Source organism: Apiospora aurea (assembly GCF_038362705.1).
Source record: "Apiospora aurea strain CBS 24483 chromosome Unknown utg000004l_segment0_segment0, whole genome shotgun sequence".
Lineage (NCBI taxonomy): Eukaryota > Fungi > Ascomycota > Sordariomycetes > Amphisphaeriales > Apiosporaceae > Apiospora > Apiospora aurea.
In genome coordinates, this window is record NW_027117391.1 from 1,846,472 (window position 1) to 1,862,643 (window position 16,172).

The 16,172-nt window shown below is 54.0% G+C and overlaps 6 protein-coding genes across 6 annotated transcripts; 2 read left to right on the forward strand and 4 right to left on the reverse strand.

Annotated features, from left to right (window-relative positions):
* Nucleotides 1-92: 92 nt before the first annotated feature.
* PG986_005367 (Cytochrome P450 monooxygenase BOT1) lies at nt 93-2,072 on the forward strand (the record flags this gene model as incomplete). The annotated part of the gene is made up of 6 exons (XM_066841589.1): nt 93-331; nt 383-478; nt 572-1,043; nt 1,139-1,462; nt 1,542-1,807; nt 1,913-2,072. The coding sequence occupies 6 exons, from the start codon at nt 93-95 to the stop codon at nt 2,070-2,072; spliced, it is 1,557 nt and encodes a 518-aa protein (XP_066701451.1).
* Nucleotides 2,073-2,575: 503 nt separating this feature from the next.
* PG986_005368 (cytochrome P450 family protein) lies at nt 2,576-4,698 on the reverse strand (the record flags this gene model as incomplete). The annotated part of the gene is made up of 8 exons (XM_066841590.1): nt 2,576-2,741; nt 2,846-2,994; nt 3,096-3,177; nt 3,253-3,702; nt 3,759-4,045; nt 4,096-4,145; nt 4,248-4,379; nt 4,449-4,698. 8 exons carry the CDS (start codon nt 4,696-4,698, stop codon nt 2,576-2,578), a joined length of 1,566 nt encoding a protein of 521 aa, XP_066701452.1.
* A 527-nt stretch (nt 4,699-5,225) lies between these two features.
* Nucleotides 5,226-6,500, reverse strand: PG986_005369 (BCL5p; the record flags this gene model as incomplete). Its single annotated transcript, XM_066841591.1, has 1 exon — nt 5,226-6,500. The coding sequence occupies one exon, from the start codon at nt 6,498-6,500 to the stop codon at nt 5,226-5,228; it is 1,275 nt and encodes a 424-aa protein (XP_066701453.1).
* Nucleotides 6,501-7,696: 1,196 nt separating this feature from the next.
* PG986_005370 (uncharacterized protein) lies at nt 7,697-9,302 on the forward strand (the record flags this gene model as incomplete). The annotated part of the gene is made up of 7 exons (XM_066841592.1): nt 7,697-7,926; nt 7,993-8,119; nt 8,279-8,468; nt 8,551-8,791; nt 8,849-8,882; nt 8,935-9,152; nt 9,227-9,302. 7 exons carry the CDS (start codon nt 7,697-7,699, stop codon nt 9,300-9,302), a joined length of 1,116 nt encoding a protein of 371 aa, XP_066701454.1.
* Nucleotides 9,303-9,699: 397 nt separating this feature from the next.
* Nucleotides 9,700-11,178, reverse strand: PG986_005371 (uncharacterized protein; the record flags this gene model as incomplete). The annotated part of the gene is made up of 1 exon (XM_066841593.1): nt 9,700-11,178. The coding sequence occupies one exon, from the start codon at nt 11,176-11,178 to the stop codon at nt 9,700-9,702; it is 1,479 nt and encodes a 492-aa protein (XP_066701455.1).
* A 2,179-nt stretch (nt 11,179-13,357) lies between these two features.
* On the reverse strand, nt 13,358-15,682 carry PG986_005372 (major facilitator superfamily transporter; the record flags this gene model as incomplete). The annotated part of the gene is given in 4 exon segments (XM_066841594.1): nt 13,358-14,200; nt 14,257-14,629; nt 14,788-14,969; nt 14,984-15,682. The coding sequence occupies 4 exon segments, from the start codon at nt 15,680-15,682 to the stop codon at nt 13,358-13,360; spliced, it is 2,097 nt and encodes a 698-aa protein (XP_066701456.1).
* Nucleotides 15,683-16,172: the final 490 nt, after the last annotated feature.

Consider the following 16,172-nt stretch of genomic DNA (forward strand, 5'->3'; position numbering starts at 1 on the left):
GCGTCGAACAGAAAGGAGAAATTCATAATCCTTTCGTCACGAACAGCGTCCGCCCTCATCACGCAAATTTACTCTTGACACTTATTGGCGCCATGGGACTCCTCTCTGGTATACAGCTGCCTAGTAGTCTCCAGGGATGGGGTTGCGTGGCCCTTGCAGCGTTCACTCTCTACTCCGTCCTCATAACAGCCCAGAGGCTGTGGTTCCATCCTCTGAGCAAGATACCTGGGCCATGGTATGCTAGGGGTTTCGTACTGGTACGAGTTTTACGAGGATGTCATCCTCGGAGGGAACTATGTGAAGGCATACCCTCGGATACACGCAAAGTATGGTGAGTCGAACATCCTTCTTCCACATTTGGCTATGTAAACACCACACAAAGGCGAAAACGCGTAACATTAACGAGAGAGTGCGCAGGGCCGGTTGTACGCGTCAGTCCTGATCGTGTTCATGTTAGCGACCCGACGTTCTTTCACGAGTAAGTCAGCACACCACACATCATTCTGCGAGTTTGGTTCCATTCATGTTCTACTTTGCAAATCGCTGAGAGCCCATCTGCTTTCTTATATAGAGTCTACTCATCTGGTTCCAACTTTGCGAAGGACCCGGCCTTTTTCCAGACATCGGGCGGCATCTCGGAGGCCTTGCCCGCCATTGTGGACGTCGAGTACCACCGGCGCCGCCGCAAGATGGTGAACAACCTCTTCTCGGTCAAGTCGATGGAAGCCCTGTCCCACGTGGTTCTGGGCGTGGTGCAGAACGCCATGCGCAAGGCCCAAGAGCATCTCGACGCCGGCCGCGTGCTCGACATCCAGCGCTTATATATAGGCATCACCATTGACACCATCATGAAGGTCCTTTGCGACCGATCGCTCAACCTCATCGATGCCGAGGAGGAGGAGCCACCTTTCCTTGCGACGCTGCGGACCTTTTCTGAAAGCTTCTTTCTCTTGAAGCACTTCCCTATCTTGATATGGCTGGCAGACTGCATGCCTACGCGCCTTGCCGAGAAACTTCTCCCTGGCGAATTCGAATTCCGCAGAGTCAGTTTTCTTCCCACCGGGAGTTGCAGCTGTTATTACTGTGTCAATATGCACGCACACAGACTGCACTGACTGACACCATGACGTGTTATTAGAACGTTCGACAATGGATTTCCGACCGCGCCGCCGAACACCAAACAGGCATCGAGAAGGCCGAGGATGGCCGGAAGACGGTTATCGACTTGCTCCTGCGGCCAGAGGACCATGGGCGCCCCCTGACGCACCAGGCCGTCGAGGACGAGACATACAGCTTCGCCTTCGCGGGAACCCACACGACGTCCCACACCATGAGCATGGGCACGTACTTCCTGCTCCGCCACCCCGAGAAGCTGGAGAAGCTCCGCCAAGAGCTCGCGCCGCTGCCGCGCAACGAGCGTGGGCTCCTGACCTACAAGCAAGTAAAGGACTTGCCTTACCTGGTAGGTCACCCATCGCATCGCATGTGTGCCCGAAACGAAGTCCGTCGGATCAATGCCTGACAAAAAGGGGTAAATACAGACGGCGGTGATCAAGGAGTCCCTGCGCCTCTCCTCGCCCGTCCCGGGCATCCTCCCTCGCGTGGTGCCCCGAGGCGGCATCACCTGGGCCGGGCACCATCTGCCCGAGGGGACGTCGGTTTCGACGGCCATCCGCGCGGTGCACGACAACCCCGACTTGTTCCCCGATCCGGAGCAGTTCATCCCGGAGCGCTGGCTCGAGAACGACGGCCTCGACCACTGGCTGGTCGTGTTTGGCAAGGGCAGCAGGGCGTGCATTGGTTTGAAGTAAGATGATCTCTACATATCGCCCCCTCCCCTGTTTCTCCCCTCCCCTGCTGCCCCGCGTCCATGTTCCTTTTAAGTTGAGATGTTGACGACTTGTTGGTTTAGCATCGCGTGGATGGAGTCGTATCTGGTCTTTTCCAATATGTTCACCCATTTTAACTTTACGCTGCACGCGACGGACCCCACCACGGTCACTTGGAAAGACTGCGGCAATGCCATGATCAAATCTCATGTTCAAGTCACTGTCGACTCGATGGTCGAGTGAGAGTTGATATACTGAGACGATGTATTGGCCTGGGAATTTTCATGATTCCTTTGTTCCAACAATCAAGCTAGACATGTGGAGAGAAGTGACCAAGGGCGGTCCATGAATCGGCCACCGGCCGTTCATGACGATGTTGATGGTATTTATTAGATAGATTATGTATCGTCGCCCGTATACTGAGCAATAGACTGAGTGCAAACCCACGAAGCACGTTACTGGGACGACGACAGTAAGGAGATGGAATCCCTTCATTGTCAGTGAATCATTAACCTAGTATGTAGTTAATCTAGGTTTTCTCGGGTGCTGTTATATGTAGGTGTAACTACGAGGCAATTTGTAGGATGACGCGATGTTTTGCTTTTGAGCATTATTGCCAGGCTTTAAGCGGCCAAAACAGAGGTTAGGAGAATAAATGTATATGTTACTAAATGACCTCTATCTCAACACAGCGTCACGGAGGATTCGTCCTCGTGGCGGACACACAACTAGACAAGCTCTCTCCTTCACCCCAAGCGAACGCGAACGCCTCGAGTGCCAGGCTTCGGAAACCCCATGATGTAATCACGCACAATTTTGATATCCGACTCATCCGTTTCATACAAGGTCATCTTAGGGCCTCCGGGTCCGAACAATGCGGCGGTAGCAACGTACATCTCTGCCCAAGCAAGGCTGCGCAGGAAGAGTCAGTGGATTGCTCAGCGCGCGGAATGGTTCGGGCTGGACAGATGACCATATAAAAAGGATGAAATGAAGTGCTCACTTGGATCCAAGACAGCTCCGCGAGCCTTTTTGTGAAAGGGACAAAGTTCCTGTCCATGTTCGGATCGTATTCGCCCACCCAGCGCTCCGGCTTGAACTGCATCGGGTCCGGGAACACGGAGGCGTCGGTATGCATGGCGCGAATGGACATACCCACGGGGACCTGTTTTCGCCCGGTGGCATATACGTTAATATTATCGAATCGTGCTTATAGGGGGACTGTACTCCTTTACGCCAAAACGCGTATTTGCACAACCGACTTACGTTTTTGGGAATTACCCATTGCTTGTACACCAGTTCTTTGTCGGGTGAGCACCGCGCGAGGTTGCCAACCAAACCATTCAATCTAAAGCCGTTTTGTCAGTAGTGATTCCTTTCGGGCAACATATGGCTCTTCTCGTGCTCATGTAGTGGTTCTGACCTCAACGCCTCCTTAATGCAGCCTGTCAAGTACGGCAGCCTCTCCAGCTCGGTCCAGCTGGGCATCTCCTGCCCCGTTCCGGCGGCAGCCGCGAGGGCAAAAGCGCTCTCCAATTCGGCCCTCAGCCGCGCTTCCATGGCGGGGCTGGCAAGCAGATAAAAGAGGACGAAGGTCAGGGTGTGCGCCCCTGCAAGCGTCCCGGCCAACAGGAGGATCATGGACTCGGCCTGGAGCCGCTCGGTGGATTTCTCTTCTTCCGGTATATCGCTCGAGAGGAGGTGGTGGAACGCCGAGTTCCATTTCTTTTGTCCTTGCTTCTCAGCCGGCGAGCCATCTAGCTCTCGCTTGATCCGCTCAATATACAAGCGCCCGGCCTTGCCCAGCATCATGTTGGAAATACCTTCCGGATACATGCCCTCCATGACTGAGGCGGGCAGAAGTTGTATGATTCTGGTTTGGTTGGTTTCGTATTACCTCCCGCAGAGGACGAGGAAGAAGAGACGCACCTGTTCAACCACGTAAAGCAACGGAATAGGGGTGCGATGGTGGTCGTTTTCACCATGAGCTCATACCACGAGGGTGAGAAGTTTGGCTCTTCAATGAGGTTTGGTTGCATGCCGCACGTAGTGAAACCGATGATGTCGCCCGTCATGGCGGCGATCGCGTGATCTAAGTGGACGATGGTGCCAGAGCCACTGAGGCGGAGCAACCGGCCTGTCAGCTTCTGGGCCTCATCTTTGATGATGTGCTCGACTCGCGTGGTACCCTGGCGTGAGAAGAAGGGCTCGAGGTGCTATGCGAGTTTCAGCGGTGTATTTGGAATCGCACCAGAGAGAAGCTTACCTTTCTTCGTGAGCGATGCAGATCGTGCGGGACTGACAGATGGTGGGAACCTGTAACCAGAGTCTATGCATGAGCCCAGAATTCGGTATATATTAATTGGTAGATCCCTAGGCCCGAGAACACCGATGCCTTCACGGGAGCGGCATACTTACTCTCGAACCCGTTACCCTCTCTGCCCCGGGGCCACATGTTGGTTCTGCGGGTTGAAGCGGTCACGTACAACTGGCTGTAGAACTCGGGGTCGCGAATAGACAACTCCCACGGACTGGTGCGGACAATAGGGCCTAGACAGATTCCCCTCACTTGTTAGGCAAATATTAAGCAGTAGTTGTCCAGTCAATTATGTGGCTTACCATATCTCTCATGCATCTTCTGCACTCGATTCCCCCATTGCCCTCCCTTGACGATATAGCAATAGAATTCGTACCACTCCGTCACGGCGCAAGACTTGGGTCCCGGGAAGTGCGCCAGAGGATGCAGGTACAGCCGGTACAGGGCGAGTAGCAACCCATAAACGAGATAGCAGGCCAACAGAGCCACCGAAGCGGGCGCAAGGTCGAAGTGGCTGTGTTGCCACCCGTATATGGGCATATCCACGCTCATCTTCGTCTATTGGTGGCAGCACACGAGGGCTCGACTTAGGTAACCTTTCGGATCTCGTACGAGTGACTCTCGTCAAAGGATAAACCTGGTGAGATGGCTACAGCTACGTACGTAAAGCCGCCCCTGGTCAACTGCTCAAACAGAAACGGCTACGGGACTCATGGCCAAACTAGGGACAAGCTGACTTGCCTTGCCTTTGCGTATTTCCCCTCCCTTCCCCTCCCCTTTCTGGGCGTTGGGCCGCACCTCCCTGCTTTAGGACCCGAATAGTGCGGCCCCGGAAGTAATACGGACTTGGACTTGTCTTACCGGACCGGCCTATCCCAAAGAGGCAAATCGCGATGCAATTGCTCACATCATGCATATACTACTCATTTTCATCTATGCGAGTACACTTATGAATACATCTTAGAGTATACGTCACACTTTTTCTAACCTGTCTTGGTACGCAGGCAGCTTCCTAACTCGGCTGAAAATTCACGTAAATTCACTACAACATCTTGTTGATGCTTGAATACCATACCTACCTACGCTATACCGTATTGATCTAACTCCAGCTGAATCAAGTCCCACGTTTCTTTTCGCAGATATGCGTGCACCCAGTAGTCACCGTCATGGTCCTGCCCGTATACGACAAATGCATCCCGTGGGGTATCATGCACTGCCAGCGTGGTGCCCCAGAACGCCAAAGGCTTCTTTTCCTTCTTCTTCACTCTTCTTTTGCAGGCATCGTCGTTCTTGCACATTTCTTTTCGATGGCTGCTAAGAGGAGTAGTAGTAACAGTAGTGTTCGCAGTTGTAGCAGGGACGAAGAGACCCGCGTGATGGAAAAATCGAGCCTTGGACCAGTTCGTGCACGCAAAGACCCTATTGGTGTCCCAGCGCGCGAACAGGGGCATCGTTCCAAGGCGACTGAACCACGCGCGTGCGATGCGCATCAGGCTGCGCACCTGGGCGTCGGTCGTCTGCTCCACGAGGGCCCTGCGCACCCGCCGCGCTATCTGGGACGTGCTCAGGGTGCGCGCCTCCTCGGCGTCCAGGAAGGTCGTGCTGGGGAGGATCAGGTTCTGGAGATAGGACGACGACGAAGATGATGGTGATGGCGCAGATAATCCGAGGAGCCGCTGCCGCATGTCAAAGACATTGCAGATCAGGGCCGACCCCTTGGACGATGCAGACGACAGAACCATTCGGGCGCCCCAGGCCGTGATGAGGTCCCCGTCGCTCAAGAAAGGTACGGGCTTGGTTCTGCTGTCATCGGCGCTACCGGCCATCCACTCTTCTTTGGCTTCGCAGCGGAGGCGTGATACGAACCCGGCGGGTAAGTAGATATGTCGTGTTTCGACGTTACGATGGGCCCAAAGGTCCATGGCATAACGCGCGATGAAGAGGAACAACGCAATCCCCGTCGTTTGCTTGTCTTCCAAAACGAATTTGGTTTTTCTCGCTGTCTTGTCGCCCTCAGTACCGACATGTGCCACGACGTCTTCTCTAGCGCCCGCGAGATGCACCCGAGATGTATGGGAAGGATCACGGAGAAGGCCACTCCAAGCTTGCAGCAAGCCCGCCGTTCCCATGGCGTCGGAGAGTAAGTGCGGAAATGTGATGCTCACCAGCGTGCCATCGGTAAAAGAGTGGATGTGTAGACAAATCAGCGGCTCGTCGGTAGAGAAGTAGTGATTGATATTATTCGGCAGAGCTGATGGGATACTGAACTCGCGGAATAGGCGGCAGCCCTCGTGGATCGACGGCTTGTCGCCGGTTTTGGCTGGAAGCCGTCTTGCGAGCGGGTGGGCGTCCATGTCCAAGTCAAGCTTGACATGGGAAAACCGGATGGGCGGCCGGTCGTGGCTGAATCGGCGTGGGACATGGATTTCTAGTCTTCCCCCTTTCTGTTCCACTTAGCATTGTCTGGCATGGGCCTTTGGAGGTGTTCTTCTCAACTTGGGCTTCGCACTCACATTCCGACGGAGCCTTCCTCCAAGCTTCCTCCAGTCGCCAGAGGATAACAGGCGGGACAATGAGTCCCGTAGATCTTGGGCGTCTAATACATCCTCATAGCGGAATGTGTAGCTGATGAGAGAAGATCGAATGATGGCGGCCTGGTCTATGTAATGTACTGGATAGATTTCGTCCCGCTCGACTTCAGGTTCAACGCCCTCGTCTAGTGCACCAACACGGTGCCTCGCGAGAAAACGAGACAGGATGCCCTTTTTCGGTTCAAGAATATGATTGCCGATATGAAAAGGATGGGCAACAGCATCGTCACTGTTTTCTAGCGGACACTATGGGTTAGACACAAGCATACAGGGCAAGAAGGGGGTCAAGGTGCGAACGACCGAAGTTGGTAAAGAGTCTGGTCTAGTAAAGATAACTTCCACCCTCTATGCTATACGTTATGATAGTGACTAAGCTGACCAACCTCTATGGCAAGCTCACAGTCCTGTCCTCCCGTGGTCAAGGGGACACAAGCACGTATTACAGGGCTGGACTTCCACCAGCCACAAGGGAATTTTCATATTTGGAAATTCCGGGGCCGGACCCGGGGCATAGTCCTTTCTGTATGTCCAGGCTCATTGTCAGTTGCGCGGTTGCAGTGCTCGAGTGCTCGTCATCTCTGGAAAGCTCACCGCACGCGGAAATGTGTAGCACACCACAGCGTATTGCTTGGTTGACCGGCACTTTTGCCAAATCAAGAATCCCCGGGAGATTCTTTCTCTAATTGGCTGTACACCGCCCCAACCTCTGTATCTCATCGCCATGGGCTGCCTAATCGGGCAATTGCCTGGCTGGTGGCCGCAAATTGCCCCTGTCACACACCCCTGGCACTCTGGACAAACCTGATCTACTTAGGAATGGACATGGCCTTGTAAGGCCTCTCACTCGGGTTCGTGTGCCGTTACACGAAAATGTATAAGAACGAGTTCCAACTACTTCTTCCCGGCAAGTCGACAGCCTTTGCTTGTCAGCGGCTACCTACATGCCAAGTTCCACAATCATGATGATGTCACCCGAGTTACCACCTTCCAGGTTGGATTCTTCCATCCTGGTGCAACCCGGTGATGCCCTTCCGACAGAGCCATCATGTGTCTCTGCGGCCCCTGAGAAAGCCGAGAAGAGGCGGGCCGTCCGAGTCCCCGACTTGTTCTCGTCCATCATGTCCTCGAAGCCAGTGGTGAACCCAAACTACTTCACGGTCAAGGCCGCAGGTGACAGATGGATCGCACGGTAATCCTATTTTTCTTTCAGCAGAAGCCACAGCCTATCAAAACCCTGTGACTAATTATTTCGTAGGATCATGGGAATGAGCGATCAGATGAGTGCGAGAAATACAAAGGTCGACTTGTGCTACCTTGCTTCCATATGGGCACCAGACGCCAATGAGGAAGACCTGCGAATGATGCTGGATTGGAACCACTGGGTTCGTTGATTTCTTACATTCTTTCGCGTTTTGCCACCTATACCTCGCGCTATCGACCAGGCACGTCTTTGTACCGGTCTATCGTACTGACCAATGAATCCAGGTGTTTCTTTTTGATGATCGTAGGTTAAGCAATGACTTCCCCATCATCCCCCCTAGATCGTACTGAACCATTTTGCAGAATTTGATGAAGGTCACCTGAAGGTCGACCCTATTGCAGCACAGAAAGAGGTGGATGCGACCATGGCCATTATGGAGGACGGCGCGCCGCGCATAAGCCCGGACGAAAACCCGATCCGATACGTCTTCCAGACCTGCTGGTATCGAGTAAGGCGAAAGGGGATCCCAGGTACGTAAGGGAATAACGAACTCGTAGGAAAAACAACCGAGGCTAAGAACAGGGGCGGTGTAAACGAACAGAACTACAACAGCGGTACAAGGAGCAACACAAGCGGTATTTCAACCAACTGGTGATACAAGTCCAGCAGATGGCCAGGGAGAGGCCCTGAGTCGCGACGTGCACACATACCTGGACATGCGTCGGGGAACGATCGGGGCATACCCTGCCATCTCCGTGACCGAGTTTGGCCAAGGAGTCAGGCTTCCTGAGAGCGTCTTTTCCCACAGCTCCCTGCATGAATGCATGCGTATATCGGCAGACCTTGTCCTTCTGTGAGTGCGGATCGACCCCTGGATGGTTCTCGCAGTACCGCTAACCGTTTATCTTAGTGTCAACGATGTTCTATCCTATCGGAAAGATCTGGTGTGTGGCCCTCAAAGAGGACGAAACAGGCAGAGGCTAACACGCTTAACAGGAATTGGGCGTCGACCACAATTTGATCTCACTCCTCATGGAGCAGGGCTCGTCGGCGCAGCAGGCTGTGGACAGGATTGGTGACATGATCAACGACTGTTACGTACGTTGGTACTCGGCTCTAGCAGCTTTGCCACCTTACGGAGAGGACATCGACCGAGAAGTGCTCAAATTCATTGAGACTTGCCGCTGCGTTGCCCTTGGGAATCTGCACTGGAGGTAAGTCAGGTTGACTACGAAAAGGGGCGAGTCCGATTTCGAGGATGTGCTAACTTGTGAATTTGTCGAATCAGCTTCAAGACGGGTCGATATCTGGGCCCCGAGGGGCACGAGGTCCACGAGACACGGACAATGTATCTGTCACGGTGAGGGAGGATTTGCGCATTGCCAATGCGTCAGTTTGCCGCGGAATATTTTATGTAGATTACATTATATTTTCACGGTATATCTTGATAGAATGGAATGGTTCTGGTGAGATAAAGGAGTTTTGAATGTACCTTTCAAATAAACGCAAGTACACGTCCGACTCACGCTGCACTGCATGTACTTGTTTAGGCGTATGTACATATAGTTAGACTGTTGGAATCCACGATTAGCACATGCCCATGTGCCGCGCCTAAGGAAGGGCCTATCTACCCCGCCAATTGGCTGGTGGGGGCGATCCAGCACTTCTTTCCTCCTTCACCACACATCTAAGCTCACCACCATGCAATGATCGTCACGCTTGCTTTTGCTGGGAATGCAAGCCTTTTTCCTGCCATTTTGTCTAATTGAAGTTCTGTAACGTGTTGCATAAACCCTCGCGGATTCTCCTTAAGTCGGTTCCCAGACCATTCAACCCTTTATGCTTCATCATGTCACTCAGCTTGGCGATGAACGCGCCAAGGCCTTGGGCCCTGTTCTGGAGCAGCTGCTTCACGAGCAGCTGGTGCTCCGTGGGATCGGTTATCTCGAACGCTCCGACGCTGACACGCCAACTACTACTACCACTCCTCCCGGCCGCGGCATTTTGTTGACGAGCCTCGTCTCCCTCAGGCTCAAAAACACTGCTGCTGAGGGAAGATGCGGCACTGCCTATGAATAAGTCGGTTGCGAAGCCCAGTAACAGCTTCACCAGCTGTTCGACCACGAGCAGGAGAAGGATGGCCAAGTCTTGCGACAGCATGCACGCCAGTGGGCATGTCTCCGCCCTCCGTAGCTTCTCAAACACTTTCTCGAAGAGTTCGAGAAACTCGTCAGCCCTGACCTGACTACTAGACATACTGCCGCCGCTGCCGCCACTAGCCCGAATGCCGAGATCTGCCTCGAGACCCCCTTGGTAACGGGCCAGAGAGCATCGGAGCATGGATAAGGACGACGTCAGGCCCTGTAGGCATTGGCAGTGATAGCCAGTAATGGCTTCGGACGCTTCTTCCAACGCCAGCGGCCAGCCGCCCGGGGGCTCCAGGAACGAATGTGTCGAAGATAATACTGCAGCAGTGTCGTCAGTACTGGCCCCTACATCGCCATTTTGACCTTCTTCCAGGTTCTCCTCAAAGGCCCCGGAGGTATGGGGCGCAGAAGGTAGACTGCACGCTCCACCACCATTTCCCGGTATTACAGCCTGGGCCTCCTGGAATAAGGTGGGAGGAGGAGGGCACTGTGGATCGTCTCGCAGCGGTGCACTACTGCTAGATTTCGGAGTGCTAGCTGGCGATGCATCAAGTTGTGGCCACGCGAAATCCGCCATCGATGGCAAGTCCTGGAGCTGCTGACACCATCCGTCCAGCCCGAACTCGTGGGCATAGTACGGCAAAGACTGTGATTCATCATAGTTTGGCCCGGTAGAAAGAGTATTACCATCCAAAGCATCCAGCGCGCCATTTTCCGCATTGGACGGCTCTGGTGTGACGGTGCTTGGCGGGGTGGTTTGCTTATTTTTGTCTTGGCTGTCGTCTGGCGTGCTGCCGTTTGGGGATGTCGGCCCACTGGTGTTGCTGTTGTTGCCATGGTGACTACTACGCTGGGTAGGAGTTGTTGTTGCTGCAGTACATTGGCCTTGGCTATTGTTGTTTGTCGTGTACAAGCATGGATTCCCGAGACGCTGGCACCGATCACAGGGGGTACCATCCAGCTTGCCACTGCACCTCGATCGAGAGATGCGACATCCTTTGCAGGCCGAGCCTCTCCGGTATTTTCTCAATTCGGCTCGGAATTCGGCCGTCAGAGGCTTCCGGCGATTGTCGAAGGCGATTATGCCGTACATGCTGCTTTACGCAACCGACGGCTCGAATGGCTTTGTCGCGCTGAGGCCGCCGGGTCAAATGTAGTAGCCTGGGTTCGAGACTGGTCGTCTTTCCGAAGACTGCAGAACAGAGTAGGCAAATAGAATATCAGACGCCAGGTGGACCATAGATATGTAAGTATGTTTAGTGGTGGTCCTGACTACACATGAGCCTCTCGGCCGCCTGCAACGTATACCCCCCTTTGGCGACTCTGCAATCCTCAGTATGAACAACTTACATTGGCCTCAGGTGCTGTTTTCGACTGATGTCGTCATAAGGGACATTGTCCGATACGGGACTCATGCAGCATCAGACAAATACAACCTGCACACCCCGTGCCATAAGCCCAAGTCTCAGTTCGCCACGGCAGATACCTTGCTTGGTGGCTTTGATTTCTGACGTCCTGTTGCGTCTCCCGTACACTACCTACGTAGTAGTTGCCCGAGGGCCTAGTCGAGGAGGTGCAGACGTGTCTGTTACTGACCAATCTGTAACCGTCGATTTCTTTTTTTCCCGCTTCATCGAGTCCGTTTCTGGAGTCGCTCTTCTTTGGTAAGGGCGCGCCGCCGTCTATGCTTCCTGTGTGATGGTAAGGGTATATCTTACTTCCTCTCCCTAAGCATATTTACTCGATTCTTCCCGCTGCCTCCTTCATCCACCACTCAGGGGGTGCTGGAAATCTAAAATAACACTCCCGAATGCCACACGAGACAAAATGCTCGGACTTATTTTGTTTGTACCTGGCGTAAGCCGCATGATGGTGGCGCCAACTCCATGCGACGGCGACTGTAGCGCTTAGCTGAGCCGTACATTCCTCCAGCAAGGTTTGGTGTGATGCATCAATTCTTTGCCGCAGCGCACTGAACTCTTTGCCATGGGCAAATTTTCAAGGATCCATATACAAGGGGGATATAAAATCTTGAACACAAATGTGCCCGAGAAACGAGGCTTACTCTAATTCCGGACCCGACCCTTTGTCCGGGTGTAAGCGGAACATGATGAGAGGGCGATCATCAACGGCGTAGAGGAAGAATTGCTTTTGCGTTCCAGCCGGGGCGGGATGTGTAACAATAGCAAATCAAGCTGCAACGGCTCGTAAGGTTAGAAGTGTCTTTCCTGCCTAGCCAATGGACTTCCCCTATCCAACCCATCAGCCTGCTGCAGTACTACGTCATTATTCACCGTGATGGACGCCACGTCTTAATGGCCCACTCAGCTTGAGAGATATGTCATCTCTAGTAGCCCACTGCGGGACCAAGTCTGTTATTTAGTAAAGTATAGCAGGCGTCGACGAGTCAACGCCTCAGCCGCAGTGGGGGTGTCTGCCCATCCGGTGCATCCGTCTTGCAATGTTGCATTGCAGTAGGACCTGGTCAGGTCGAGATTCGGTGCCAAACCCTGGAAGCGGGCATGAGATGCGAGATAGGCGGAATCTTGGCACTGCCAGTAAGTGGCTTGGGTAGGCCTTGGGTCGCAGATAAGATGCAGGAGGAGATCTTGCCAATGGAACCAAGCCGTGTTGTTTCGAATGCCTTGCCCGTGGACACGCGGGCCTTCTTGAGAGGTCGAAGACGCGGGACGGCGTGGCAGTTCAGACACGTCGAAATGGTTGGGACATTATAGCAGTAGGTTGCGTCAGATAGCACATCCGCACTGGCAGACGGCCGTTGTTGTATGTTTTAATTTTACCTTATTGTCGAGTTCTACTTCTCGCCCACACTACGCCATGACCATGCTCATGAATATCCATCAAAGGAGAGAAGAGAAGAGGGAGGTGAAGAATAAGCTTTCAAAAGGGGGTTTGGCATCGGTCAGCTTTCGGGAGTCATGGTACCTGCTAAGCGTTTCAATTTCGCGGTTATTACATTCATGTCGGTTTCCAATTCACTGATCACTATATCCAAGGGCGAATGATAACAGGAGAGCATAAGAATAGGATTCGTCCCAAGTTTGATACTCCAAACAAGTAGGTTCGGATCTAGCCCTGTCGTCTTCGAGCCGTACCTGTCATCTGTCCCGCCAAGGTTAAGTAAGGATACATGTAGGTAGACAGGCATAGTTAATTTTGACTCCATGAAGCCCTACAAGCCGTTTGCCTCTCGCAACCACGCTTCTTGCTCCTTCACGTATATGAAGTATGTATTCCCCACAGCCTATTGCTTACGGGTTCCCAGTCGCGGCAGCTTGACGGGCAGGAGCAGCGCCATGTTGACAAGCGCCAGCCCAATGCAAAAAAAACGTCATCCGCAGCGCCGCCTCGTAGCTGCGTATGACCTGCTCGCGCACGACGGGGTCCTCGAGCGCCGCGACGGCCTCGACGCTCGCGCGGACCTTGGCGATGAGCATGAGCTTGGCCTCGTCGCCTTGCGGGGTGCCGTCCGAGCCGACGTAGTCCCGCAGGTAGCGCAATAGCGCGTTCTGCAGGATCAGGCTGCTGCCCGCGACGCCCATGACGTTGCCGAGGGCGCGCCAGAGCATCAGGGTGCTGGTGACGACGGCCTGTTCGGCCTGGGCGCTCGCGCGCAGGACTGCGATGAACGTCCCCGGGAACTGGAAGCCCTGGCCCATGGCCGAGGGGCCGAGGATCAGCAAGTACGCCCACCAGGGCCAGCCGCGCCTCAGCGAGGCCAGTGACACGATCCCCAGCCCATAACCGATGGATCCGAGAGTCAGAGGCCACTTGAGGCGCTGCGTGCGCGTGATGAGAAATCCCGTCAGGGTGCCGATGGTGGCGGCAATCGCGACGGGGACGATGAGGCACAGGCCCGAGGCAGTGGCGCTCATGAGAAGGACAGCTTGATAGTAGAGCGGGGCGTTAAACAGGACCGCGTTGAGGAGGAAAGAGGCAACGAAGTTTGCAAACACCAGGTTGGCGCGGGGGCTAGAACGCAGGAGCTGCAGTGGCATGATGGGCCTCTGTGCTCTGGATTCGGCATACAAACAAGTAGGGAACAAGACAGCGAACATTATTAACGAGGCGATGATGAAAGGGTGAGACCCTGGCTGCGTGTTAGTGCATATATCATCGAGTTTCCTGGCAGTGACTTACATGGCAGTACATTGCCTCCGAGGTTCTGAGATATATGTGTTAGTTTGGCATCTACACCAGATGGGACATGGAACAAGCAGAAGAGGGCAAAAGATCTCACCAAGCCTAGAATGAGAAACATGGTTGAACTCGTAAGAAGGGCAGTTCCCGGCCAATCGAAAGCCTTGACGGCCTCGATAAAGGTTTCCCGTTCGACGTACAGACCCAAGTCGGGCGGCATCGTCCAGGCCACGAGAGAAAAGCATCCCAAGAGGGGAAACACCTGTACGCCAAACTCCCATCGCCAGCCCAGGGTATCGGCCATGATACCACCGAGCGCGGCCCCGGACGCGGCAGCCAGGCCGTAGGTGATGTTGATGAAACTCTGATACGTGCCACGGCGTCTGTGCGGCAAGGAGGACAAAATGAAACATTAGCTACCATGCCATCACATATCTGCAGATCTTCCCGGCATCGAAATGGCTACAATACCGATGCAGAGAAGCCAAGAGAGGGTAGAATTATGGGAAAGGAATGATGAAAAAAGGCCCATTCAACTTACTCAATGTTCACCATATCGCTAATAACAATACTGCCCAGACTGATCATGCCGCCCGCGCCGAGCCCGCAGACGGCGCGTGCGAGGATGAAGCTCTTTATGCTGCCCGCGAGCGCGCACCAGACCGTAGCGAGGGTGAAGATGGCCATGGCGAAGAGGTAGGGGGCCTGCGACCGATGGTGTCGCTGAGGCGGCCGACAATAGGCTGGACGGCGGTGCTGGTCAGCAGGAAGGCGGTGGACAGCCACGAGGCCTGGTTGGAGCTGTGGAAGTACGAGGTGATGACGGGGTGCGACGAAGCCATGATGGTGCCGTCGAAGTTGGCGATGAAGTAGACGAGCAGGACGCTGCCGAAGATGATCCGGAACAGCTTCGGGTCCGTGTCGATCAGGAACTCCCTCGACGGCGGCGAGCTGGTCGTTGATGCTGCTTCCTCGTCTGTGGTTCCTGCCGCTCCTGCGTTCCCATTGGCGGCGGTGTGTCGGTGGATACCGTTGACGGACTCGGTATCGGCCACCGCTGAGCCATGGCCCGACTTAACAGAGCCGGGCGCTGGTGAGAGAAGGGGCTGCCTGGCGGAGCTGTGTGAGAATTGGCGGCCCCGGAGCATGGTAGACTCGAGCAATTCTGGTGCGAGCGGCGACGCACTGGAAGCGGACGTTGTCCGAGCTAGAAGAAGATCTGACTCGTTTGCGTCTAAGAAGTAGCTATGGTGATGATGCTGGTGCAGATGCTCTCCTGCATTCTGGGCAGACTTGTTCGTGTGGTGAGTGCCATATGAGCCGTTGGCTGCGAGGAGCGTTGTGCGCTCATCGTCATCGTCAGAGGGCGGATCTGTGCCTCCATGCCCGGACCATGAAGGTGGGTTGCGCTTGCCATCAGAGTCTGGACCCGTCATATCTGGCGTGGACGTTTCTGGCCGCAGCCGAAAGGTCCAAGGAAAGCCTGGATCAATGGATGTCGAGAGCTAATATAGGCAACGTGTGCTCATCGCTTCTAACAAAATGGCCGTGATAGCAAAAAAAAAAAAAAAAAAAAAAAAAAAAAAAAAAAAAAAAAAAAAAACAATGAAGACGCAGTAGATGGAGTATGATAAATGTGGTTTATCAGTACTGCTAGCGAGCAATCCACCGCCAGCCGGGTTGGCCCCAACGACTACAATTACAACTACCTCGTGTACTTTTCGGGGCGGCGCTCGGCCTCGGGGGCAGCCAAGCATCCATCTGGGAGATTTGCGCATCGGCAATCCACAGCTACAATGTTGTGTTTCGCTTATTCACGTCCAACCTAGAATTCCCGTATGTCACAAGTACAACGTGCATGTGTAGCGGGCGTGTTCGGTCGGAATAACCCCGATATGCAATTTGCCAAAGTAATGTGTGAGCTAT